The 26,462-nt window shown below is 36.6% G+C and overlaps 1 protein-coding gene across 1 annotated transcript in view; it reads right to left on the bottom strand.

Annotated features, from left to right (window-relative positions):
- LOC150083404 (DNA-binding protein RFX6-like) overlaps positions 1 to 26,462 on the bottom strand; it is a 77,405-nt gene that overhangs the window by 26,408 nt on the left and 24,535 nt on the right. The window contains exons 6-8 of the mRNA XM_090378496.1: positions 24,603 to 24,707; positions 12,889 to 12,966; positions 9,000 to 9,113 (exon numbers count right to left, since the gene is read on the bottom strand). Of these exons, the coding sequence (XP_090234622.1) occupies positions 9,000 to 9,113; positions 12,889 to 12,966; positions 24,603 to 24,707 (297 nt within the window). The remainder of the gene's footprint in view (positions 1 to 8,999; positions 9,114 to 12,888; positions 12,967 to 24,602; positions 24,708 to 26,462) is intronic.

The raw sequence follows: 26,462 nt of genomic DNA, 5'->3' as shown, positions 1-26,462 counted from the left end.
GGGTTACTTCTACCCATTTTGCATTTATCAAGGTTAAACTTCAGTTGCCGCTTCTTAGCCCATCTGCCCAAATTTTCTAGATCCTGTTGAAGTAGCACACTGCCATTACTGTCATTAACAACCCTGCCAACCTTTGTATTATCTGCTAACTTTGACACTAAGCCTGATATACCTTCATCAATATCACTGATAAATATACAAAACAACAGTGGACCCAACACCGAACCCTGTAGGTCTCCACTAATAACATTAGTCCACAAACAGCAGCACCCATTGATTACCACCCTCTTGTCTTCTCCCACTCAACCATCCTTTTATCCATTGTAGCAACTTACCCTTAATACCATTCTGCTCCAATTTGTACAATAGTCTTCCATGTGCAATAATAACGAAAGCTTTCTTAAAATCCAAGTATATGATATCAAAATTATTTTTTGCATCCAGTTCCTTTGTAACCACATCATAATATCCTATCAAATTTGTCAGACAAGACTTTCCCTTAACAAACCCATGCTGTGTCTGAATTATTGCTGCAGTCTTGTCTAAATGATCCTGCAATGCATCTTTAACCAGTGACTCCATTATTTAACCCTGAACAGAAGTTAAACTAACTGGTCTGTAATTACTCGTGTCACTCTTCGGCCCCCTTTGTGATTGGGGATACATTTGCACATCTCCAGTCCGTGGGGACCTCCCCTGAATCCAAGGATGCTCTCATAATTAGGGCTAAGGGTTTGCTTACTTCCTTTTCAGCCTCCTTTAATATAACTGGATAGATCCCATCCACCCAGGTGCCTTTCTTATATTTAACTTCAACAATTTCTCCTCCACTTTGCTCTCAGTAATTACAAAATCATTAAGCACCCTGCTACAATTTGATAACCTTCTGCCATTTTAAAACCTTAATAACTCCTCATGTGTGAATGTAGATGCAAAATACTCATTCAGTTTGTTTGCTATCTGAGCAGGATCATCAACAGTCGAATCATCAATATCAAGTGGACCAATCAGATTCATCCCCTTCCTTTTAGAGTTTATATAAGTAAAGAAATCCTTGTTGTTTTTCTTAGCATCCTTTGCCAAAGATTTCTCGTAATCTGCCTTTGCCTACCTAACCTGATTACAGACTAGTCTATATCTGCCATAGGCTTCTGAGTCGCTTGATAATTTATATGCATCCCATGCATTTTTCTTCTGTGTCACGAGTCTCATTAGTCATTTGAGAACCATTTAGGCCTAAACCTTGAACAATATTTCTTAATAGGTATGAAACTTTTAGTAGCTTCCACGATTAATTCCTTGAATGCTTACCACTTAGAATTTACTGTTGGTAACATCATCAGTTGATCCCAAATTCGGTAAAGCAAAATTCGTACACGTGATGATCGCCAGTGATCATCACACTGCAATACAGTACATTCTATAATAGGGTGTAAGTGTACTCCCCTTGTCTGATTCATAGTACTATTATTGGTGGCTACGTGTAGTGTTTCAAGCCACGAGCACTGACGATAATCACATGAATAGTTGACGATTTCAATTTCCCGTTGGGGATCAAAATTGTGCTGCTCAACCCAATAATGTTCAGCGACTGCGGAGCATTCAAAATTAGCGGTTCGCAGAGTAATTCTGCTTTACCGACACCAGACTCTTGATACATGATCATGCCCAGCTGACTTGTGCTATTGTAACCATCAATATATACCGAAGTACGCCATTCACAGACTAGCTGATGAAGAGACACTTCGCTTCGAAAGCTACTATGTATTTTAACGCTTTTATCTTATTTTATTTCTATTTTATCTTAAGAATATATCATTTTTATTTTAATAAATTTGTTTTAACCAGTTAGTCGGTCGTCTCAAGAACCTTTGACGATACTTTGAAACATTCTTTAAAATCGTGTTTTTAGTGCATGTAGGGCTGCTTCAATGTTTTCTTTGATGTCATCAACTTTAGTAAAACAATATCCCCGAAGCCCCATTTTTCTGTTTACAGAATAGTCAGAAGCCAGGCTACGTTAGAGGAATAGGGAGGCAGCTGCATGACTGAATTTTTTTTTTTTTTTTTTCTGGAGCAATAACTGCCATTATCATGTGACTGGGAGCATTGTCGTGGTGCAGGTATAGCGTTCCTTCCATTTTTGAGGTAGTCTTTGCCTCACATTCTCCCACAAATGTGTCAAAACCTTTACCTAGTAAGCAGCAGTAATGCTTCACCCCTCCTGATCCCAAATTAATGGTGCACTACGCCTTCATTGTTAGAAAAAATGATCAGCATGACTCTGATATTAGATTTTGTTTGCACTAGACTTCTTGAGCAGTGGGGACATTTTTGTGTGCCATTTGGATGATTCCACCATGGTCTCAGGATCATAGGCAAACACCCAACTCTCAATCCCCAGTGCCCACTCCTCTTCAGGAGCTCAGATCCTGCATACAGGACAGATTTTTTGAACAAGTCGCCTGCAATGGATTTCCTACAGTCCATCTGATTGTCCAACAGCAAGCATGGAGGGAACATTGCACACATGCAATGCATTTCTAAATCTTGAATCAGGATTGTGTGTACTGAACCTACAGAGAGTCCAACTTCATGAGCAATCTCAACAAGTCATTCACCTATCATTTTGTGACATTTTCATTGTTAAACACTAAAAGATGAGCCACTGCAAGATTCATCTTCCAGTGTTTCCTGTCCATTTAAAAAAAAATAAATCAATTGTAAATTGCTATTTTCTTTAAAGTATTACCTCTTTAAACTTTCTGCAATGCTTGCAGCATCTCGGTAGCACTTTTCCCAAGTTTAAAGAAGAACTTGATGTTAGCATGCTGTTCAAACAGTATGCATTCCAAATCAGTCAGCTCTGATACACAAGTCAAGTGGTTGAGCTAGTTCCCACTTGGCATGTATGTGCACCAAGATCAATGCCAATGCCCCACAAAACCTCATAGCCAATAGCACAACCATTTAAATACCAGCATGCAATTCTGGGAACTTTTTGAATGTACTACATATAATTTAAAGAAAAATAAAGAGCATACTAATGGAAAGCAGTAAAAAAATTTACTTATGCTGTTCACCAGTATAGCAATATACACTGAGCAATATACTCTGCATTACCAACACAGCCACCTTGTGTAGGAACAGAGTGTCTTCAAGGAAGAATGGGTCAGCGTCGAGATCTCTTCAACTTTGAACTTGGAATGATTGTGGGGCAAAATGCACAGGTGCCAGTATTCAACAACAGCCAACATGGTTAAAATGTTCCCATTCTGTGATGTCACAAGTCTACCATGACTGGCTCAACAGTGAACAGCCAGCCAAAGGTCACATGTGGAAGAGCCATGTGAGGTCGATGCCCGTGGCAAGCATTGTGTGGCTTATCATACAGCAGTAAAGCAGCATAGTGGCATAGCTAATGATGTAGGAAAAGTGATACCAATATCAACATGGCCTATGCACTGGACATCAGCTTGTACAGGCTATGGAAATTTATGGCCATCACAAGAACCCATGCTCACTGCAAGAAACTGTGCCTGCATAGGCATGTCAGCATCAACATTGGGCTGCCAATGTGTGAAAGTCTCTTGCCTAGTCTTATAAATCCCATTACCAACTATCATGCTGATAGACATATCCACATTTTGAGAAAGCAACATGAGGGTAAGGCACCTCAATGCATTGTTAGTGTTCATCAAGCTGGAAGCAGTGGTGCTTTGGTTTGGCAACTGTTTTCATAGCATGCCCTGGGTTCTCTGGTTACATTAGTCATCAGCTCAATGGAAATGCCTACCTTACCATCATCACTGACCAAGTACATCCCATCATGATGATATTGCATCCAGACATTTCCAGTGTCTATCAAAAAGCAACATGCAACACACAAGGCTCGGCAGGTTGCTAAATGGTTTCAGGAACATGACAATGAATTCTCCATCCTCCTCCTCCCATGGCCACCCATCTCACCTGATCAATCCAACTCAGCATGTCTGGGACCTACTGGAAGATAAGGACATTCAATGCTACAACCATCCACCTGACAATGCGCAAGCATTACTGGACACTACACATGGGCAACACTACCACAGGATACCCTGCAAAACTTTGTGAGTCCATGCCAATAAGTGTACAGGTAGTATTACAGGCAAAAGGTAGCCTTGTGAGGGATTAGGGAGGTGTTGCTAATGCAAAGCCAACTCTGTGTATATGAAAAGTTTGTATTCTATCAACTAAAAAATGTGACATATGAAATTATCAATTAGAGATTACTCTAGAAGAGAAAAATATTTTACTATTACAAAGAAGCAAATAAAGTAATAGGAGCATCTTTATCCATTTAGTACTACCATATCAAAATATACACAACTTCAAATGTTATAATATACATTTTCTCAGACAGTATAACTGATATAAGAATTCTGCATGCTCATTGAACTATACATAATAACGGTTCTATCTTAAAAGTGTCTGTATTTTGAAAATTTTCTTTGTTTACAGTGCAAAATTGCAAAAGGAATAAGATGCAACTTTTAGTATGTAGATAATAAGACAAGTATCTTAATTATCAAAATATCAGATGGCTATTTAATATCAAAAGAACAGATGGCCATTTTCAAATGATACAACAGAGCTAAACTTATGTAGCATTAAAGAGGTCATTCAAGTGGGGGCTGTACGACAACATATTTTTACGGGTAAAAAAAAAATGTTGTCTAGTCTAGAATCTTTCTTTGTGGAAATCTTAGTTCCGTATTTTATGTCACCTAAGAAAGACAAAAAATATCTTCAGCATCTGTTTCATTAATCTTTTAAACCCTTTAATACCCAAATTATTTTGTAATTTTCAAAAGAAATCAGTCACTTGTGATTTTGATTCTGTACAGAGAAATGGATATAAATTTTTAAAAAATATGCCAAAAATGTTTTGATAACTTTATTTCCAGTTCAGTGCAAGTTGCAAGATCAGGCATTAAAGATTACATCTATCAGAAGTTTCTTTGTATACCACTTGTTTCATACAACAGTCTTACAGTTACATTTAATTTTTTATGATTCCACAGTTACACTATTTTTATTATTTGCCCATTTTATTCGTATTTATACATAGCTGCCAACTTTTGACTTTGGCTCGGCAAAAAACTGAAGACTGGCTTATGTTTTACTACTGCTAAATGATTGCTTAATACCCTTGCTCCTCCAGTTTTCATGCATAAACTAACAGGAGCATTATCAACATCATGTACAGACAAGACTTTCATCTTTTCCCCATTCACTTATAGGTATCCCAAATCCTTTTTTTTAGCATTCTCTCACTAAAAGTTTTCTTGCTTTATTTTTGCTTGAAAATGTCACCCTTAACATCATCTCCTACATCCACCTTCCTCTTTCATTCCAGCTCTCCCTGCTCTAAACCTCCACTTCCTTTCTCCAGGGTAGCCTATACCTCATCCAGAAAAGTGTAGGTAGGTGCAGTCAAATGTTTTACTAAACAGTAGAGGGCGTGCCTTCCAAAACTCTACAGTGGCAGAATGCACAGTGAATGGCCTACTTTGACAGATAAGGGATAGAAACTAGCCAGCAGCTCTCCCTGTGACAACAGTCATAGGAAGAGCTTCTAAGAGGCCTGTCATACAACACAGACATGAACTCCTACCTAACACTCACAACAGGCTTAGCAGTGTTCCCTAAGAGCAAGCTTCTTTTGATTTGACTTTTTTTTTTTCAAGAAAGTGTCATTACAATGGGATATAACTTAGAATCACTTTGGTTACTGCACTCTGTAACAATCATAATGGCATACATTTTTCAGAGCTGTCACTATCACTACTACTTCTTTCCTTCTCTGTGCAATTTCACTAACAATGCCTGCTGCTATTGTTCTTCTAAAACTATATTTTTTCTTGCTATTTTGCCATTATAAAATGAATTTTTGAAGCCCAAATGATTAGTATAACCACAGGAAGCTTATGTTCTATTATAAAAAATGTGACTATACAATTGTCACATATGACAGTGTCATTGTCACTGTGAAACGTTATATCCAGGAATATGCTGCCAATTTGTTAAAAAGGGGCTGACACTTAAGAAATTCAGCTAAGAGTCATCCCCAGATATAACAAATTAATTCCTAAGTTCTAAATTTTAAACTTTTTTTTTTTTTAACAAGGCATTCATGCAAGCTCCCTAGGCTACATCTCTCCAGGGATGTAACCCAGGAAGTTTCTGCATTACAGTCTACACAGTGCACAATGTCTTTAAGCATATGTTTGAAAATATCTGATTATATCAAGTGTACAACTAACTGAAATTTAAAAATCATATCTACATACAATACATAAAGAAAAGACGTTACCTTTTACAGATTATACAATAAATGGAAAATCTTGCAAATATGGCTCCTGAAATTTTATGCTGTATGTCTTTGGAGTCTTACTGAGAAACATCTTCACACCACACAAATACAATGAAACACTGCAGTTACACATTACAGAGACTCGCACCCTTTCCTGCATTCCAAGCAGGCCTGAGATAGCTGAGTGGTCACGAACAAGAGTGCAGTAGCATATGCTGTTTGAGTGGATGATTCAAACCCATGACTATTAACACAATTAAATTATTGTATTCATGATTTATTGCAAAACTCATCTGATCTGGTGGTAAAGCTGGATTACAAACAAGAAATTTCACGCATGTCATGCAACACTTGAAGACCTTTAAGGAAAATAAGCAGAAATTCTGTGAATTTCTGTTTATTTTCATAAACAGAAACACCTCAATGCCAAACACTTAAAAAAAATGGCCATGTTTCAGGAACTCAGTTTTCCCATCTTCAGGCCTGTGTGGTTAGAACATGGTTTGAGATAGAAATTCGACAAAGTTTTACAAATTCTGTTAAATAATTAAAGTTATAAAAGTTAGGAATGGAGTTAAAATTGCTTGGTTATAACTTTGGATACTTGGGTTACAGACTGATTCTTTATGGAAAATTTGATAATATTATGAGTATTAATTCCAATAGTTGCAATATACCATAATTATGTTATAATTATGATGTACAATAACTAATTAATTAGTTAATATAGTTAGCTGGAAATCCCTAGAGTTGGGGTGTTTCAATCATCCACATGAATATAATAGTAAAAAATCTACCACGTGATATAATCGTGTAGTCACAATCAATTCATTAGTGCCCAATGATGAAGAATCAAACTCCCTCTTCCAATTAATTAAAAACTACATTAAATTTTTAATTTTAAAAAAATTAAAAATTTAATGTAGTTTTATTATTTTTTGGCAAAAATGTAGAAAAACTACATTATGACAGCAAGATGGAAAAGGGATCAAAAAAGACTGATTCTGTATCATAAATCCAGACATATGGTGGCAATGTTTATATCACAAATAATTAATCTCAATGCATCTAAATTTTTTATTATTCACGAAATTGAAATTGTTGGAAGAAACTTATTCTTGATAAATCATAATTAGTTCAATCATTGAGTTTGACATTTTTTGCAATAAAATTGCATCAACAGTGGCTTTTACATAATCCTCTTCCATTCTTCTTCCCTAGAAAATCAGTACTGATATTATGATCTGTCAACTGGTTACATCCGACTATGCTTCTAAAATTTCCTGCTTCTGAAGTAGCATGCATGTTCTGCTTCTGAATATGAATTTTTCCACAAAAAAAAAAAAAAAAAAAAAAAAAGAAAGGTGCAGATGATTGTCAACTGAGTGCTTTGTGAGCTGTAATAACAGTTGTATAATGATATTCCAGTTGCATAATTACATATAACAAATGCATATGTACAAATGTGTTTACAGGCAAACTTTTAGGTTGTTCACACTACTCTAAAAGTTTCTTTGATTTGGAGTCTGCCATTTAAAAATGAAGGAAGATTCCAAATCATTGCAATCTTGGCAAAGCAATTGTGCTATCAAATATCAGAAATTCCATGCGACAGTAGCATAATTTTAAAATACAGTAGACTTTCAGAATAACAGCATCTTCAGGGACTCAAGGTGCTGTTATTTTGATTTTTCTATTATCTAGAAAGTTTTATTTTTAATATATTTAAGGCAGAAATTATGAGGCTAAATAAAAAATATAAATGAGGCTAAATAAAAAGAGATTAAGATTGCAATTTTATTAACTGCACATAAAAAACATAAATATGTTGATGATCCAATGTTATATTCTGCCATATACACTCCTGCTTATGCCCAGTTCTATTTTCTTTATCATATCGTTTAGTCTGCACAGGTAACACAGTGGTATCATCACCGTGCTTCCCCACACTGGGTGGAAAAGGCCCAGGTTTGAATCCCGTTAATGACACAAGGAACTTTAATGGGCTTTTTACACTCTGTGGCTCAGTTAGTCAGTCTCAAGTTGTTTCTCCAAGAAAATGGAGCTTTTTGTCCAGAAAAACAGACAAATTGAGAGAGAACACATGCAATTTACTGACACAATACACATGGTATATGAATTAATTTTCTGGGGTGATCCTAATGTAATAGTTTAGATTATATCAAGTTTGACACTAAATTTTAATGTTGTTGTTCTTTTCTTCTCTGTATGAGATTTATTAACTTTAGGAGCCATAGTGAGGGGTTTTAATTTAAAATAAATTTAAAACAGCAGCATAATCCATGATATCAGTACAGAATTCATTTTCAAAAATGGCGAACGTAAATAAATACAGTAATCACATGACTTGCTGTTTTATTTTTTCGGCACTGAAAGACATCTGCACTGTATGTAAATATCCGATCTCAATGTGCGGTGAATAGGGGAAACCCTGGAGCCCGCCAAAAAAAATAATAAATTACTTTGAATACTTTGATCTCAATGTGCAGTTAGCTCGAATGTTCCTTATTTGGGGTGCCGTCATTTCGAATGTCTACTTTAGAAGGATACATGATTTTCTATTATTAGCAAAAATATAGAACAAAAAAAAAAAAAAGCACAAATATTGATGTACAATTTCTACCTTGTAAAGTATCCAGTCACAAATGGCAATGGCATCATTAACTACTTTGTGGTGAACCAAAGGAAGAAGGTGATCTGGTAGTCCTTGCCAAAAGTGAAGCAGGAAACTTCGAATCTATAATAACACATCATATGATTATTTCAAATGATTGCAATTATATTCAAATAAATATTAAAACAAGCATTTAGTAAATTTCACCTATATACTTTTCATCATCTTTTTTTAATATTATCAAATCTCAGATTCAACATACATTACAAGAGTAAATAAAGAGAATATAAGGACTGGGACTGAAGATATTTTAATAGCCTATTTTAAATGTTTTTGTGTATTTTATTCTAAAAAAAATTGATTTGATTCCACAGAAACCTATGTTAATAGATCATACCATAAATAATTTTTACTCTATTTTAAAAATAAAACCATGCCCACATCAAATCAAGTACATATTTTGACTTTGTTTTAATGACTTTTTATTGCCTTTATAACATTTTTTCTGCTTTCAAGAAAAGAATGAAGATAGGATCCGTTTTGCTGCATAAAATCTTTCAAGTTGTGTTTCTTCAAGAATGCCTCAGATTACTTCTGAATGGAAGTTAATCTGATAGTCCAATGTCTGGCAAATAGCACAGATGTGGAATTCTTCCTTAATCAAGCCCCATGTGATCTGAATGATATAAGTACATGCGTTATCCTGATGAAACACTATGCCCTTGTAACTGATCAAAGAAGGGCAATTTTCTTGCAATGCAACACACACACACAAATTTTGAGTGCCTAGCAGACTTTTAGCTGGAGTGGCTTTATTTGGCTGCAATAATCTGATATAAACCACACCATAAATACCTCATTAAATGCACAGCAAAATCTTTCTCAGGTGAAGATCACATCTTCGCTGTAATAAAACAGATTCACTGGCCCTAACTCACTCTTAATGACATTGAATGTTGCAATAAAACATCCATTTTTCAACCTCGTAATAAATCAATTCAAAGAAATGCAACAAAACACAAATGATTACTTGATCTCTAAGATTGTCAAAACTGTGCAATTTCCATTCTTTGGAAAGTTTTGGCACTTTCCCTAGCCATTTAAAGGGCAATGAATGATGTGATACATCAACTGCTATTTTCAAATTGGTAAGTTTATCAACAGAAAGATCTTCAAGGGATTATCAGCAGGCCAACCTGAATATACTTCATCAGCTAAACTATAAATAAATTTTCTGTTTATATTCTAAGGTAGCCACAAATGGTCTGAGTAGCTTTAAAAGCTAGAGATGAAGTTCTTCCTCAGTGTTGCATGACTTTAAAACTACCCATGTCCACTTTCTTGTGAGAACCTGACCATAGTGAACACATATTGAATGTTTTTCACAGCTACAGTCTTGTTTTAAGGCCTGACATAGCCGAGCATAGTTAATGCAGGAGTGCAGCAGCATATTCATTTGGGTTGTTCATGATTTGAGTCCAACTGACTGCTAAATATGATCCATGATTGTATTCTTATCAGAATTGTAAACCTCTCTGACCTATGGTTGTGCCAGAGTATAAATAGTACATTTTTTCCTTTTTTTTAAATTCATGGAACATTATATACTTAATGTATTCTTCTGAAAATTCAACCTTGTTTTTAAGATCTATTAACTCATTAAAGCCTACATGTAAACAATTAAAGATCCTTCTATAACAGATAACTACATTTACAAAAATTAACACAGAAATATTCCTTGTGATGTATATGAATACATGTATAAATAAGAAGTTCTTCAATACAAAAAATATCACTACTTATAATTTGTTCTAATTTCAGGTTATATGTAAAGAGGCAGACAACCAAGGAGATCAATGTGAATGTGTTTTCTTCACAAAAAAAAAAAAAAAAAAAAAAACTTTATTTTATAAGAATAGAACTATATTTTAAACTTAAATTTCTTGTGTATGTCCTTCATCTTTATAGTGATTGAATGAAGCTAATCAAATTATTTTTATGACTTTATTTATGATGAATTTATAAAATGATAATCTTAAAATCATGCTACTACCGAAGATACTATTATGATTATTATTAAAAAAGGATGACAATTCTTTGCATGCATTCATTGAAAGAAAAATTTAATAAGTACACCAAAAACAAATGTCATTTGAGCTAAAAACTTAACATAAAATACAGTAAGGCAAATAAAAGAACAATTTTATTAAAGAATATCTTAAATTGGACTACATCTTGAGGCCACCATCATGAACCAAAGAGTGGTGACATGCCTTACAGCTCTATCATGCTTCTGGTTGACTCCATTAGCATTATAGTCTATTGTGACCTGGCTTTTGGGTTTGATTCCTTTGTGACTCCTAGTAGCTAGGCATTTGCTTGTATGAGCAGTATTGAAGGCAATCACAGCTACTATGGGAGGGAAGTCATAAGATGGAGGGGAGATAGAAACTTCTGATAGAATTAGAGAAAAAAGCTAACAAGGAGGAAGGAATGATTACTTCTCCTTTGTTTTGGCATTTATTGTTGGATCTTAGTTTTCTTTATTGGATAAAGAAAAGAAAGAAAAGCTATATAAGCAGTGTCATAAGCTTCAGTGTCATCTTGTAGGATGTCCCAATCCAATGAAATGGGGAAGTTAAGGATCTGCTTTAATATAGTGTTACCATTGAAGTGGTCTCTAAAGTTGTGGCCCCAACTATTCTGGACATTTATTTCTTCTCGCATTACAGAATACTACATCAGAAAATGTATGAAAAGCACTTCTTCACAGACCTACATGCTGTAAACACAGCTGTTACAATTCAAATAACCATTTACTGAAACTTTCTGAAAATCACTAACTTCACCTTTCTTCTGAGAGTACCACTGACAAAATTGTGCTAGCTGATCAGGAAACCTCTTAAACTGCATGCAGTAGCTAAAGTATGAAAGGTTTGGACTTCATGTCCTTTTACAATTGTCATAATACTTGAGTGACTCAGGGAATTCTCAGTCTTATTGACTTCTTTGGTGACTGACCAAAGAGCTACTCACCATATATTAATGCAAAATTATTACAGTTGCTTGGCTGGTTTCAATACGTCTTGATCTTCATTTCCTCCCACAACTTACTTTATTAACATTACAAGCAGGTCCACATTCTTCAAAATTATCATTAAGATGGGTTGTTAAGTGTGTCAGAGCCTTTGTTCCATATTGAGAATCCCACACCACTCAGATATGGCAGCTTTTTATTAGTATTTTTAATTAATAATTAATTAATTTTTATATATTTTAATTAATATCAAATATTTAATTAAATTTAATTTTCAATATTATTTTAAAATTAATTAATATCAAATAATTAATTAATTTTAATTAGTATTCTTCCAGTATGATATTCACTTTTGAATCCCATTAAATAATTTTTAATCAGATGAGTTTGGCTGTAAAATTATTTATGGCACCATGTACATCAAAAAATACTCGACTATGATAACCTTCCATAGAGTTTCGGTTTCCTTTTTTTCAGCCACTTCCCACCTCCAGTTTTGGCTGTAGTTGGAAAACTTTGTTGTTGTTTTTTTTGGATAACACGACCGTTGTTTCTAATGATTTTCTTTTTTATCTTATTGCACAGTACAGCATCAGAATTAAGAATACATTTCTAAAGTTTCCCACTTAAAAATATTTCGTGCCTTTTTTCCTCAAAAAACCAACTGAAGTAATGGCACCATGCACCCATCATTGTGATTTTTCACACACCTGCTAGACAGTTAGACATATTGATTGATTGGACTTCCTGTATTCCCATTAAAGAATATAAGTGCATTTAGTTATTTTATGTTATACTTCCATGAGAGCAATGTAGTCATACCATTTAATAAGTAAATTTCATTTTTACACATGAACTAACCTCTTCAAAGTTCCCACTGATAGCAGTATCCAAAATGCACTGGCAGTGAGTCTTGTACATGGTAAGAAATATCTGTAACTATAATAAAAAAAAATAAATAATTGATATATACAAAGCAATTCAGAATTTCACGTCATAAATGGAATGAACAACATGAATGGACAACAAAAGGAATTAAAAACAATCCTAAGAGGTTTCAAAAATTGTATTTTTAAGAAAACAGTGTTAGAGTTCTGTCACATCACTTCCAGTATTATAGAAACTGATGCAAAAGACAATTACACTGAAACACAGTAAATAACATAAAACACACACACAATGTGAACTCATAACATAAAATTTATTACAAAAAGAAGAAAAAAAAAAAAAGAAATGCCAATCTATTTACAGGCATATGCTTCCATTACAGAATTTATGATATGAAAGCAATTCTAAATAACTAGAGGGAAATATTTTATACCTAAGTAACAAATTTAAAGCACACAAAAATAATTTTTAAAAAATTCAAAATATGAAATACAATCCCAGGTTTAATTTGACAATAAGATCAACTGAAGTAGACAATGTTTTTTTAATTTCTAAGTTTCTTTATTTCATAAATGAGTAATTAAACGTTATAAAAGAGACTGATTATCATTAGCATTAGTAGAGGCATATGATGCAAGAAAGCATTCTACATCAGACAAAAAAAAAAAAAAAAACTCCCTGTTTCACCCATCCATTCACTCCAAAAATTTGTCTAGTTGAATCTATTTAAACTGTCAACTTCCACAATGACAGATGGAAGTCTATTCCAGCAATCAACCACCTGCTGGCTAAAGGCAAATAGAAGCATACCTATTCTACAACTGTCTTTCCTCAATTTGAATTTATGCCCCCTCATGTGCAGAATCTGAGCAAAAGGAAGAATCCCATCAGCATTGAGCCTGCTCAAACCATTCAAGGCCTTATACAATTCAATCAGGTCACCTCGCAAGTGCCTAGTCTCCATATGGTGCAACTTGCAGAACTTAAGCCTCTCTTGGTTCTCTCACCAATCTTGTTGCCCTTTAGCATTAGCATTAGTAGAGGCATTTGATGCAAGAAAGCAAGCTTATGCAGCATCAGCCAAAAAAAAAAAAAAAAACCCACTTCCACTTCACCCCTCTGTTCGTTCAAAATACCTGTCCAGCTGAGCCTTAAACTTATTTAGACTATCAACCTCCACTACAAGGGATGGAAGTCTGTTCCACCAACCAACCACCCGCTGGCTAAAGGCAAATTTCCGCACGTCTATCCTACATCTGTCTTTCCTCAATTTGAATTTATGCCCTCTCAGGTGATTATTCTGAGCTAGAGGAAGAATCCCATCAGCACTGAGCATGCTCAAACCATTCAAGGCTTTATACACCTCTATCAGATCACCTCGCTGGTGCCTAGTCTCCAGACACTGTAATTTGCAAAACTTAAGCCTTTCTTCGTAAGAGCACCCCTTTGTTCCATTCACTAATCTTGTTGCCCTTCTCTGTACTCGTTCCAGCAGCTCTACATCCTTCTTGAAATGAGGCCTCCAGACCTGTATACAGTACTCTAGGTGTGGCCTGACCATTGCCTTATACAAGGGAATAATCACCTCCTTATCCCTGCTAGAAAAATTCCTGTATATCATTGACAATACTCCATGAGCTACTCTTCCAGCCCGTCTGCACTGCTCAGAGAACTTCATATCTGCCTGCACAACCACCCCCAGGTCCCTTTCATTCTCTACCACTGTCAGTGTAGTACCACAGAGTTGATACGTTGCTCTGGGGTTGCTGATTCCCATGTGTAGTACTTTACATTTTTCAATGTTAACCTTCATTTGCCACCTCTCAGACCATCTGCTCAACCTTTCCAGATCCTGTTGCAGCAGCATAGTGTCAGTAGTGTCCGTGACAACCCTGCCAACCTTTGTATCGTCTGCAAACTTGGACATTAAGCTTGATATACCATCATCAATATCATTTATAAATACATAAAACAATAATGGACCCAACACTGAGCCCTGAGGGACTCCACTAATAACATTAGTCCACGATGAGCAGAGTCCATTGATTACCACTGTCTTCTCCCCCTCAACCACCCCTTTATCCATAGCAGCAATTTGCCTCCAATGTCACACTGCTCCAATTTGTGTAGCAGTCTTCCATGTGCAACAGTATCAAAAGCCTTTCTAAGATCCAAGTATATAATATCAAAGCTATTCCCTGCATCCAGTTCTTTTGTGACTGCATCATAGTATCCAATCAAATTGGTCAGGCAAGACTTCCCCTTAACAAAACCATGCTGTGTCCAAGCTATAACTAAAGTCTTGTCTAAATGATCCTGCAGTGCTTCTTTAACCAGTGCCTCCATTAATTTTCATGGAACAGAAGTTAAGCTCACAGGTCTATAATTACTTGTGTCAGCCTTTGATCCTCCTTTGTGAATTGGGGTCACATTTGCACATTTCCAGTCTATGGGTACCTCCCCTGAGTCCAAGGAAGCTCTCATAATTATGGCTAAGGGTTTGCTTACTTCCTTTGCTGCCTCCTTTAATATAACTGGATAGATCCCATCCACCCCGGGTGCCTTTCTTGTGTTTATCTTCTACAGTTTCTCCTCCACTTTACTCCCAGTTATTTCAAGATTCTGTAGCTTACTGCTAGAGTTGAATACACCTCTGGCATTCCCCTCGCTGAAACTCCTCATGTGTGAATGTCGATGCAAAATATTCATTTAGTTTGTTAGCTACCTGAGCAGGATCATCAACAGTTGACCCATCAATATCAAGTGGACCAATCTGATTCATCCCCTTCCTTCTAGAGTTTACATAAGTAAAGAACTCTTTGCATCCCTTGCCAAGGATTTCTCGTAATCTGCCTTCGCCTGCCTAACCTCCTTTGTAACTTGGTTGCATATCAACTTGTATCTATCATAGGCGTCCGTGTCATGTGTTAATTTGTAAGTATCCCATGCATTTTTCTTCTCTGCCATATGCCTCATTAGTTCATCTGACATCCATTTTGGCCTAAACCTTGAACAATATTTCTTAGTTGGTATGTAAAGCCTAGTAGCTTCCAAGATAAGTTCTTTGAATGCTTCCCATTTTCAATTTGCTTTTGGTAACATCATCAGTTGGTCCCACTGTATAGAATTTAAATACTGTCTCAGTCCATCGTAGTCGCCTTTACGGAAGCAATAACCCTTCCCTTTACCCCTAATGGTAGTTACCTCTTTGAGTAAATCCCACTTCAGCACACTGCGATCACTGCCACCTAGTGGTTCATTTATCTGCAGATTCTTAATGCATGAAGAATCACTGCTGATAATCAAATCAAGAGTATTACTACCTCTAGTTGCCTCCCGAACATGCTGATGTAGAAAACAATCATCCAATAAATCCACAAAAGCCCTGCTAGTGTGTGAGTGACCAGCCCCCAAATTCCAGTCAATATCTGGGAAATTAAAATCTCACATTATAAGACTCTCTGATTTACTGGCCCACTCTATTTCCCTGTACAATTTCTTATTATACTCATCAGAGTCATTAGGCCTATAGCACACTCCTACTCTCAATTTTGATCTCCCAATGCTTATGTCACACCAAACTGACTCGACACTGCACTGTCCAGCGATGTCGACTGGCTTCACTTCCTTGGTTTTTATGTGTTTCTTAACTAATAGCATAACCCCTCCCCCCTTCCTATCCTGTCTATCCTTTCTGTAGACGTTGGACTCCCCAAATTCCAGTTCTGCATCCCTTATATCTGTGTGACACCACGTCTCTGATATCCCAACAATATCTGCCTTTGATGTTTTGAGCAATACCTCAAATTCATCAAATTTATTTACTAAACTCCTAGCATTGGTGTACACGCAAGTACACCTGCACCTGTTTCTATTCTTAGCTACCCTGACACAACCCATGTGTTTACTTGTACCACAATGGCTCCCAGCAGTCTCTGAAATATCATGCATCTTGTTTTTCAGGCTTCTGCTCATTCTAATAGAAGCAGTGCAAGAATCTCTTTCACCTCTGCCAGTGGCTACTGTCAATCTATTGGTCTTTGTCTCCCCCCAAGCTAGCAGTTTCCCGACCCACCTAACACTGTCTCGATAGCATCAGCAAATATTCTTGCACCCTTTCTATTTAAGTGTATCCCTTCTCTGTACTATTTCTAGCAACTCTACATCCTTCCTAAAATGAGGCCTTCTCAATACTCAAGGGGATATATGGAGGGGATAATCACCTCCATATCCGTGCTAGAAAAATTCCTGTATATCATTGACAAGACACCATGAGCTACTCATGCAGACTGTTTACAAAACTCCTTATTCCAACTAGAAAAATTCCTGTATATCATTGATAAGACACCAGGAGCTACTCTCGCAGCCTGTCTGCACTGTTCAGAAAACTTCATATCTGCCTACATAATTACCCACAGGTCCTTTTCATTCTCTACCACTGTCAGTGTAGTACCACACAGTTGATACGTTACTCTGGGATTACTGCTTCCCATATGCAGTACCTTGCATTTGTCAGTGTTAAACTTCAGTTGCCACCTCTCAGCCATTGTGCTCAACTTTTCTAGATCCTGTTGCAGTAGCATACCATCCTTACTGTCATTAACAACCCTACAAACCTTCGTATCATCTGCAAACTTGGACATTAAGCCTGATATACCTTCATCAATATCATTGGTAAATACAGAAAACAATTGGCCCAACACCAAACCCTGGGGAACTTCACTAATAACATTAGTGCACAAAGAGCAGTGTCCATTGATTACCACTCTGTCTTCTCCCATTCAACCATCCCTTTGTCCATTGCAGCAACTTGCCTTAATGCCATACAGCTGCAACTTGTACAGTAGTCTTCCATGTGCAATAATAATGAAAGCTTTCTTAAAATCCAAGTATATGATATCAAAATTATTTTTTTCATCCAGTTCCTATGTGATCACATCATTTCATACCTGGAGTATTATAATTACCATTAACACATTTCCTCCATTTCTGAAAAGAAAGGAAAATTTCAAAAAGATTTTACCTAGTTATGGCTCTGCCTGTATAGCCTACAAAAAAAAAAAATAAAATAAATAAATAAAGGAACACACAATGACAATGTCAAAGGGCAGCACATGCCACTGTGTATTCTAAAATATTGAATTTCCATCATTGGTAGTTTTAATCAAGGCTGTAGTGGAGGGTATATGCCATGTGCCACAAAACTCACAAAAAAGAGAGGCGTGGACTGTATATCACTCCATTTTGTGAGTGGTGTATACTCTCACCTCATTAACTGCCATGCATGTGACAGCTAGTCCAACAGTTCAGGTGATCAAAATGAAAGAATTAATGTTGGGATATCCAGATGAATCAGCCACCCCTTCCCCAATATGTCATACTAATATACTTATAATGACAACTTGCACCCTTCATAGTGGTGGTGCCAACTGCACCAAGTTACCACAAATTGCCTCAGCTGCTTCCTAAGCTGAGGCAAGTACATTCTTATTTGTAATGTGTGCCATTTACAACTGCCAATTAATTTGTCATATTACATCATTATTATTATTATTACCATCATTAAACTGTGATGATATAAAGTATATACTGTATTATTATATTAGTCATATGGTGCAAGGAAGCCTGAGGCTTTTGCTGCACCAGCCAAAAAAAAAAAAAAAAAATTGAGTTATCCTCAGAGAGTGAGCGAGAGCTAGAAGGGAATCACCAAGAAAGAGAATGATGATATCCATCTCAGGACCCTGGGTGTGCAAGCCCATACTCACCATAAGTGAGCTCAAACTGAAAACAGTTTCCGCTAAGCATTAAAATAATAATAATAAATTTCTACAACAGGTCGAGTGTTTTATCTGCTGTTGAAAGCTACAGAAAATAACAAGTCGGCAGATGAAGGAAACATTGCTAGAACACGATAACGATGTTTATTTGGCACATGTTATCGTGAACAATCGTAATTTTACATGTCGAACGCACGATAACACTCGTAATACGCAGGTGGGGACAAACAACGGGTACTGTACTCAGGGCCGTGTGATAGCGTGCTGGATCAAACCAGCATACTTTCATCAAAATATGCAGCTTATGCTTTATATTTATTTCCATTTTATATTCTGTTGATACGCATTTCTTGTGGCAATATACCGATTCGAGCGTGCTTATCTCCAAGTAAACCGCTGCATCGATAACTAAGTTTGAATCTGAAGACGCAGGACATAAAAGTTCGTAAATTACTACTGTATTTTTATAAACGGAAGTGAAAATGCTCATATAAGTTCTGAAGCGCATTTCGCAGAAAATTAATTTAGGGGCCGTTAACGGTTTGCATTTTTTTTTTTTTTTTTTTTTTTTTTTAACACCCGCGCTCCGCACACTTCACTACAATAGTTATGATCCCCTGCCATTAATGTAACGAAATATTTCAAATTTCAATCGCAATATTTATATTTTATAAAAAAGAAAAAAAAAATGAAGCTACGTAACATTCGAACGACTGCCCTTCCTCCCACTAATAATACACTTTTAATATTGTAGGTAACTCAGTCTTCCTACCTTGCGTTTTGAAATTTGGACTGACCCTCATCAAGCCAGAACTGGTACCTGAGCAATTCTTCTTTAAATTAAATAAGCAGTTTATATTAAAAAATAAAATTAACTAAATGTTTACGTTTGTCTTGATTCTTCCCACCAATTGACAGCTGCATGCCAAATGAAGACTTCTCTGGGAGTATAGAAAATCAGGAAAATTGCCAATTTAATTAATTAAAATTAAATACTGTATGTAAAAAAATTGATGCTGGTGAAGGACGAAGTCTGAGGAACGGCTGGGAACTTCTGCAGACACAGTCAGGTGTGCACAAAGAAGTCTAATCAAAGGGAGCGCCACTCGGAAGTTAATAGTTTAAATTTTTAAAAATTAAAAATCATTTTCTCGTTTTGTTTGTACTTCACTATAAACATTACTAAAAAGACATTAGCCATTACATCATCTAAATTCTGTTTACAAAAATAAATAAAATATTATAAAATACTTTTTGTTGTTGTAAAGTGTTAGAACATAGTTCTATTATTATTTTTTTTTTAATTCCAAAATGTATTTTGTTACGTGACCAATGATGATAGCTAAGTATTTAAAATAATTGTGCCCAATTATTTGTGGGGGGCGCCGTTAAGACTTTGCACAAAGCAACCTCAGGCACGTGGCTTTCCTGGATCTGTCAAATGGGCATTCAAAAGGGAATACAATAAAAACAGGCAGAAGATGAAAATATAGGCGCACTAACAAGGAAGGAGAGGGTTATGTTAAGCACCAAAGCAACTATTTATGGGACTGAAGGGGCTAAAAAAAAAAAAAAAAAAATCTCCCCCATGAGCTGCTAAATTCCACCATGAACATTTTTCTTTATTTTACGTAACTGCACAGTCATACGTTGATGCTTTTACAGCGTTCAACATGTGACAGTACAATTATACAGATCCAATTTTCATCTAGACTTTCACACAGTATTCATTTTAAGCGATGCTCATTAAAATTAAGAAATTATAGTAGAAGCCACAGACTTAAACAGTAGTGCAATTAACAGGAGATTAAAAAGAAAAAAAATCACTACTAACAAGGAGAAATGAAATTTTTCTGCGAGGATAAAACAAACATGATATTTAAGAGGATAGACCAAAGTCGATTTTTTTGAAGTGTATGAAACTTTCCGTTTCAGATAGTAGAAACATCACTCTCAGCCAGTGCAAAGGTGACGTAAGACTATCTACAAACGTCTGTTAGAAGAGGAAGTGAAACCACTGAAAACTCTCCGCAGGTTAAAGCGTGTGCACAATATGGCGAAGAGATCCTATCATGTATGATTCGTGCAACAAATTTTCCAAAGGCCATGAAACAAATTTTCCAAAGTTGCCAACCTATAAAATGCGCATCCACAACTAACTGTCGCAGCAGTTCATTGAGTCAAGAAGATGACTTTGCATCGGAAGTGTGCATAAGTATTGCAGTGCAGAGGTAATTATTCATGGAAATATTGTTCAAGAAAGCGCGTACATGCGACGCCACCGTCAGATATCTAACGGTGGCATCGGTACAGGGTAGCGTCCGAAAAGACGCTGACGTTCAGCCAAAAGGCGAAGTGCGTTGCTCTTCCTCCGAACATATGAAACGGTTTAACCAAAAGGAAATGTCCTCAGGGAATTGTAACGAGACACGAATACATAACCTCACTCTAGAATCAAAGAGATCTAGTATGGAATGACGTCATTATAGATTCCCATCACTCAAAATAGTAATAAAAAAATTCAAGACTGCCTTCAACTAATAAAATTATGATGAGTGTCTTTTTGGGATCCAGCAGTGGCAAAACTACCATAGCAGCAGATCCACCACTGCAGGAGAGAGAGGGACCTGGACAGTTGGTTTGGATTGGTTTAAAGATCAAAGGGCCCGTTCATTTATCTCGCGGGAGGGGGCTCAGACTTTGTAGATTGATTCTTATCGATTTTCTGCCACCTCGTTCAAGAGTTAATGTTCAATACTACAGTAAATTTCTTCTAAATTATGTACACACGCCAATTCGCTTCGTTGCACAACAACGCACGTCCAAAACAGCGAATTGAACACGACGACACTGGAAACTTTGCTGGGAAATCATGACTCGTCCTCTTTCAAGGCTAAGAATAGACGAGAACGTCCTGGATTACTATTTCGAGACATCATACACATCGGTAATGTCATGTATACTTAATAATTAAAAATAAGATATTTTATTAACGAAGATTCCGTTTTGCAAAATTTTCCATTTCGACTCCTGCTCTCTTTACAACTCGAATTTAGCCTCTAAAAGAGATGAGCTAATGAAGGAGCACTTAGGAGAGCAGAAGTTTAAAACAGATTAGCTTAAACACGGTGAACTGAATTGGTTATGCAGTCAGCCTATTTCTTTCTATGTTGCTAGCATGGAACTCTGCCACAATGATGGCAGAATGGGTCAATATCTCGAAAGGTTAAACAAGTTGGTAGGCTGCCGTAGCCTAGTGGTCAGGCGCGCGGGTGCCTAAGTACTACACGTGCCTTGAGTGTACTTGATAGATACGGTGCTGTTTCTTGTATTCAATCTATCATGCGAACTCCTCTGACCGTTTCGTCGTACCGGAGTATAAACAGAATTTTTTTTTTTTTTTTAAGTTTACGCCATAGAGCACAACAGAAATAACAGATGATTTCTGTTACACTCTGTGGCTTATCGCCACGGGCTTGGACTCTGGTTCAACGTTTCTTTATTTACCCTCAAGGCCACTGTCCTCTTGATTACCATACCACTACTCCTCTTGGTTCTCTCCCCCCCCTCCCATTTAGGCGCCATGATATAGCTGCACCATAATATGATGAAACACTGCTTACACTTGAAATGCATGTGACAACAGCAGTTTTGTTGCTATTGAGTTTCAGGAGCATTAGCAACTAAGGCTATATTTCTCCGTATACACTGTCTGTAAATTGCGTGTGTTCTGTGGTCGATTTCATATTTTGCTGAACGAAAAACCCCAGTTTCCGGGAGAAAAAAAAATAATGCTACCCTCAACTGAGACTGCTAACTCAGCCACGTTGAAAATGGCCCATAAAAATTCCTCTCGTCATCGACGGGACTCGAACCTAGGTCTTTTCCACCTGGTGTGTGTGGAGGATGGCGATTCACCAACTGTGCTACGCACGAGGACAACAGTAGCCATCGCTACCCCCTACAGTATAGCGGTTTCTCCGCTTGACTCATTTTCTGCATTCAAATCCCATCGGAGACCGAAGCTGTATTTAGACCATCGCAAAATTAACCGCTTAAGGAGGGAGGAGGGTTCCCCAGTATCTACAACATGCAAAATCGGCCTCAAGGTTAGACAGACATAATACACTGGAGCTGTTGTTAATTGTTATTTTGGTTTTTAGGAGCATTAGCAACTAAGGCCATATTGCTCCGGGATATGCGGTGGTCATTCCCTGACCTTTCCGCATCCTCCGTATTTGGTGGTCGCGAGCTGGAACCCCGGTCTAACCAAGAAGCGTGTGCTACGCACTGCTGCTCCTGCCCACCTGGCTATGGAAGCGCCAATACACTGGAGCAATATGGCCTAAGATGCTGACGCGCCATTAAACCAGGTACAGTTTTAGAACTTTTCAAAAATCTCTCGCATGATGCATTTCACTGATCCAAAGTAGTGTTCTGAAAACTGAAACCGCAGACTGGTTTCTTGATAGCATTAAACTTTTGACAAACACCCAGAAAACAACACATGCGTGATTAATATTTCTCATTGCTTTTTTTGTTGTTGTTAGCGCATCGGCTTCTGTGGCCATAATGCACCTCCCAAAGTTTTTGCATTTTACTCTGATCCAAGCCCGAGGCGGGATTCGAATCCGCGACCTTTGGGTTGCCAGGCAGGCACTTTACCCACATGGCTAGCCCGGTCGGCTCATTGCTTTCTATTAGTCCTCAAGTTCTGTATTTACTATACTACCGAATAGAACGTCAGTGTCGTACGCCATGTAGAAAAAACAAAAAAATTCTGTACGGATTATGTCAATTCATTGGTTTAATAGAAAAATCGGGAAAAGACAAGAATCGTGGACTAATCGGCCCATCATATGATAATCGTCATTGACCACAAAAATATTTTCCGAGTTTGAATTAGGCAAGTTTGCTAAAGTTTCCTAAGGACCTCAGAACTTTGGGACTTGACCAAAGACCTGATACACTTGGTATAGTTTTCAGTTATCCTTCCTCCCACTCCCTTCATATTGGTCTGAAGATAAAATTCAGTAAGAATCCAGACTGGTAACTAAGTGGTATACTGTAACGTTTAATGTGCTTGTAGGAGTTTGCATCCCTTAATGTCTTAACTAAAATCTATAAATAATTCTGCCTGATAAAATCATTACTATCAAACCAATATTAGTATTTTTCCTTTAAATAAATTAGATAAAATTAATATTAATTACTTAAAATAAATTTAATTTAAACTAACTGTCATTATCCCGACTACCACATATTCTATGTATATAGGTTGCATGTTTGCAAAAGCATGAAACTATTCGTCAAAATAAAATGATATTTTTTGTTGGCATGCCAATGTCTGAAAAAAATAATAATAATACTTTCAGTTTCGACTCCATACTTAAATTGGAACCTAATTGGTTGCGAAGCCTAAACATTTTGGCGCTTCAATCGAGATGTGAATATGGCGACCTGAACTCATGTTATCTACAGTTAAATAATTTAGTGAATGCTCGACGCGTTCGGATTCAGAGGCAGTCTCCTTCTCGCCTAACCTATCGTCCAGGTTTTTTTTTTTTTTTAAAGCAACGTCATTTCTGTTTTATTATTATTTTTTTCTATTTTGGTCTCTAAATGGCATTCCTATTAAATGAATGTTTTCCAGTTCTTTACCCTTTAAAATTTTTCATTCTTGTTCCCCCTCAGCACAGCGCATCCTAAATGAAAAAAAAAAGTACAGAAACTCTCTCTTTCAGCACGAGCATTTGATGGTAAGAGGATTGGGGAGAAGGAAAAGACTTTTCGTATACTTATGTGGCTCTCATCTCCAAAAGTTTGGGGACCTATGGTTAAGGATAGGATTGTATCAAATTTTAATTAAGGGAAATTGCAAACAAAAACCATATAATTTCAACAAACCTTTTCTTGTAAGGAATCTGTTATTTTAAGCTTAGACGCATCTGGAAAGTCAGGCAAAAGGGTTCCAGTTCTTGAGCTCAGAGAATACTTCCGTGTATATCCGCCCTGTAAAATAGAAGTACGTTTTGTAAATTATTATTTTTGTAATCATAACTGACGAAAAAATTCTTTTAAATAATTTTCAAACAAATGTTTTGTGTTAATATAGCAATTCAATCTCCTTTCTCGACTATAATAATGTATATATCCTACGTATTTTAACTCTTTATGTCGCTAAGATTTATTTGTAGTAAGTCTCAATAGTCAGCAGTTTTAATTTAAAAAAGTTTGATCTGATATTAATAGTTTTCATTTCCAGACATTTTTCACTAATAATAATAAAATAATAATCTGTCGAAGAAAGCCGTGAACTAGCACTACATACTCGGTTCTCTTCTCAAGACAAAGTAATTAAGCTTCTTCGGACTTATTACTGTTATTATTATTAATAGCCATATGGTGCAAGGAAGCCTCAGGCTTATGCTGCACCAGGAAAAAAAAAAAAATCCCGAGTTACCCAGAGAGAGAGAGAGAGAGAGAGAGAGAGAGAGAGAGAGTGTGTGTGTGTCAAAAGTAGAAGGGAATCACCAAGAAAGAGAAAAATGGTGATACCCAGCTCAGGACCCTGGGTGTGCCAAGCCCATACTCACGAGATGTGAGCCCCAGGGGTTAAATCGCATATCATAGCAACTTCTCAGTTTTTATATTACCATGAGTTAGTTTAATTATTTGTGATAGAGAAGTGTTATTGCAAGTCGAACACAACTGAGGCACCCGATTTTGGAAAGACGTATGAGATAGCAAGATATGTCTTTCTCTATGATCCCACTCCAAGGGTGGGTTCAGCAGAACCATGAAACGTAGCCAACCTGTATTGTGTAGATTTATGTGGTAATGCTTCAATAAACATCCTAAGAGTGAGTCTCACACGAGGTAATAGTTTTGATTTTTATAATAATGGCAAACCACATATCGTCCCCTTCCAAATAACTACTTTGTCTGTCCTCCACGACTGAGCATTCGGAAATCAATCAAGTTGTCTAAATTGCTAGTACTGTTCATTCTTCAGTGACATTTGTAGCAGCATTCATAATCATGAGCTCTCGATTACTCCAGTAATTGTCTAGGGCTGCATGCGTTTCGCAGTTCTTTGCAAAAGACAGATTCAAAGAAACCTTTAGAGAGTTCATGGATGAACTCTCTAAAGATGAAGTCTTTAGAGAGTTCATGGAATGAAAATATTTATCAGTTTCCTGGAATCAGAAGTTACTTAAAAGTATTTGCTAATAACATTCGGTTAGATCAGATTTTCATTTCTAAAGAGCAGGAATCTAGCGAAAGAAATCTAGCCTTACCTGATATTGTGAAATGCTGATATCCTCAAGTTACACAATACAAGTTTTCGTGCTTACGAAATCTGTATTTTTGGTACATTTTTAAGAATAAGCCATGCACTTACGATGAACGTGAATCTAAATGATCTGACACTCGACTGTTTTTTTTTGAATAATTTTTAGAACTGTGATGATGTATATATAAAGTGCTTTAGCATCATAATACACAGCCATTTCTGAATAAACAGAAAAATTTTAAGGCGGCATCGATTTAGGTTATATCTCATATTGTGAATACCTTCACAACGAGTTGCCATGATATTGCACTACTTCGAATAAGTAATGCTTCACCTAAGGAGATGCTTAGGTAATGTAATGCTTCACCTAAGGAGCTTCAGCTGTACTATAAAGCCGTCTTCCTTCCGATCGTGACGTATGCTGCAGGTGCTTGGTTCCACAGAGCTAGATTGGTTAATATGATATGCAA

Source organism: Mastigoproctus giganteus, chromosome 7 (genome assembly GCF_048544385.1).
Source record: "Mastigoproctus giganteus isolate SK-2022 chromosome 7, ASM4854438v1, whole genome shotgun sequence".
Taxonomy (NCBI): Eukaryota; Metazoa; Arthropoda; class Arachnida; order Uropygi; family Thelyphonidae; genus Mastigoproctus; species Mastigoproctus giganteus.
This window is presented reverse-complemented; position numbering and strand designations above follow the sequence as displayed.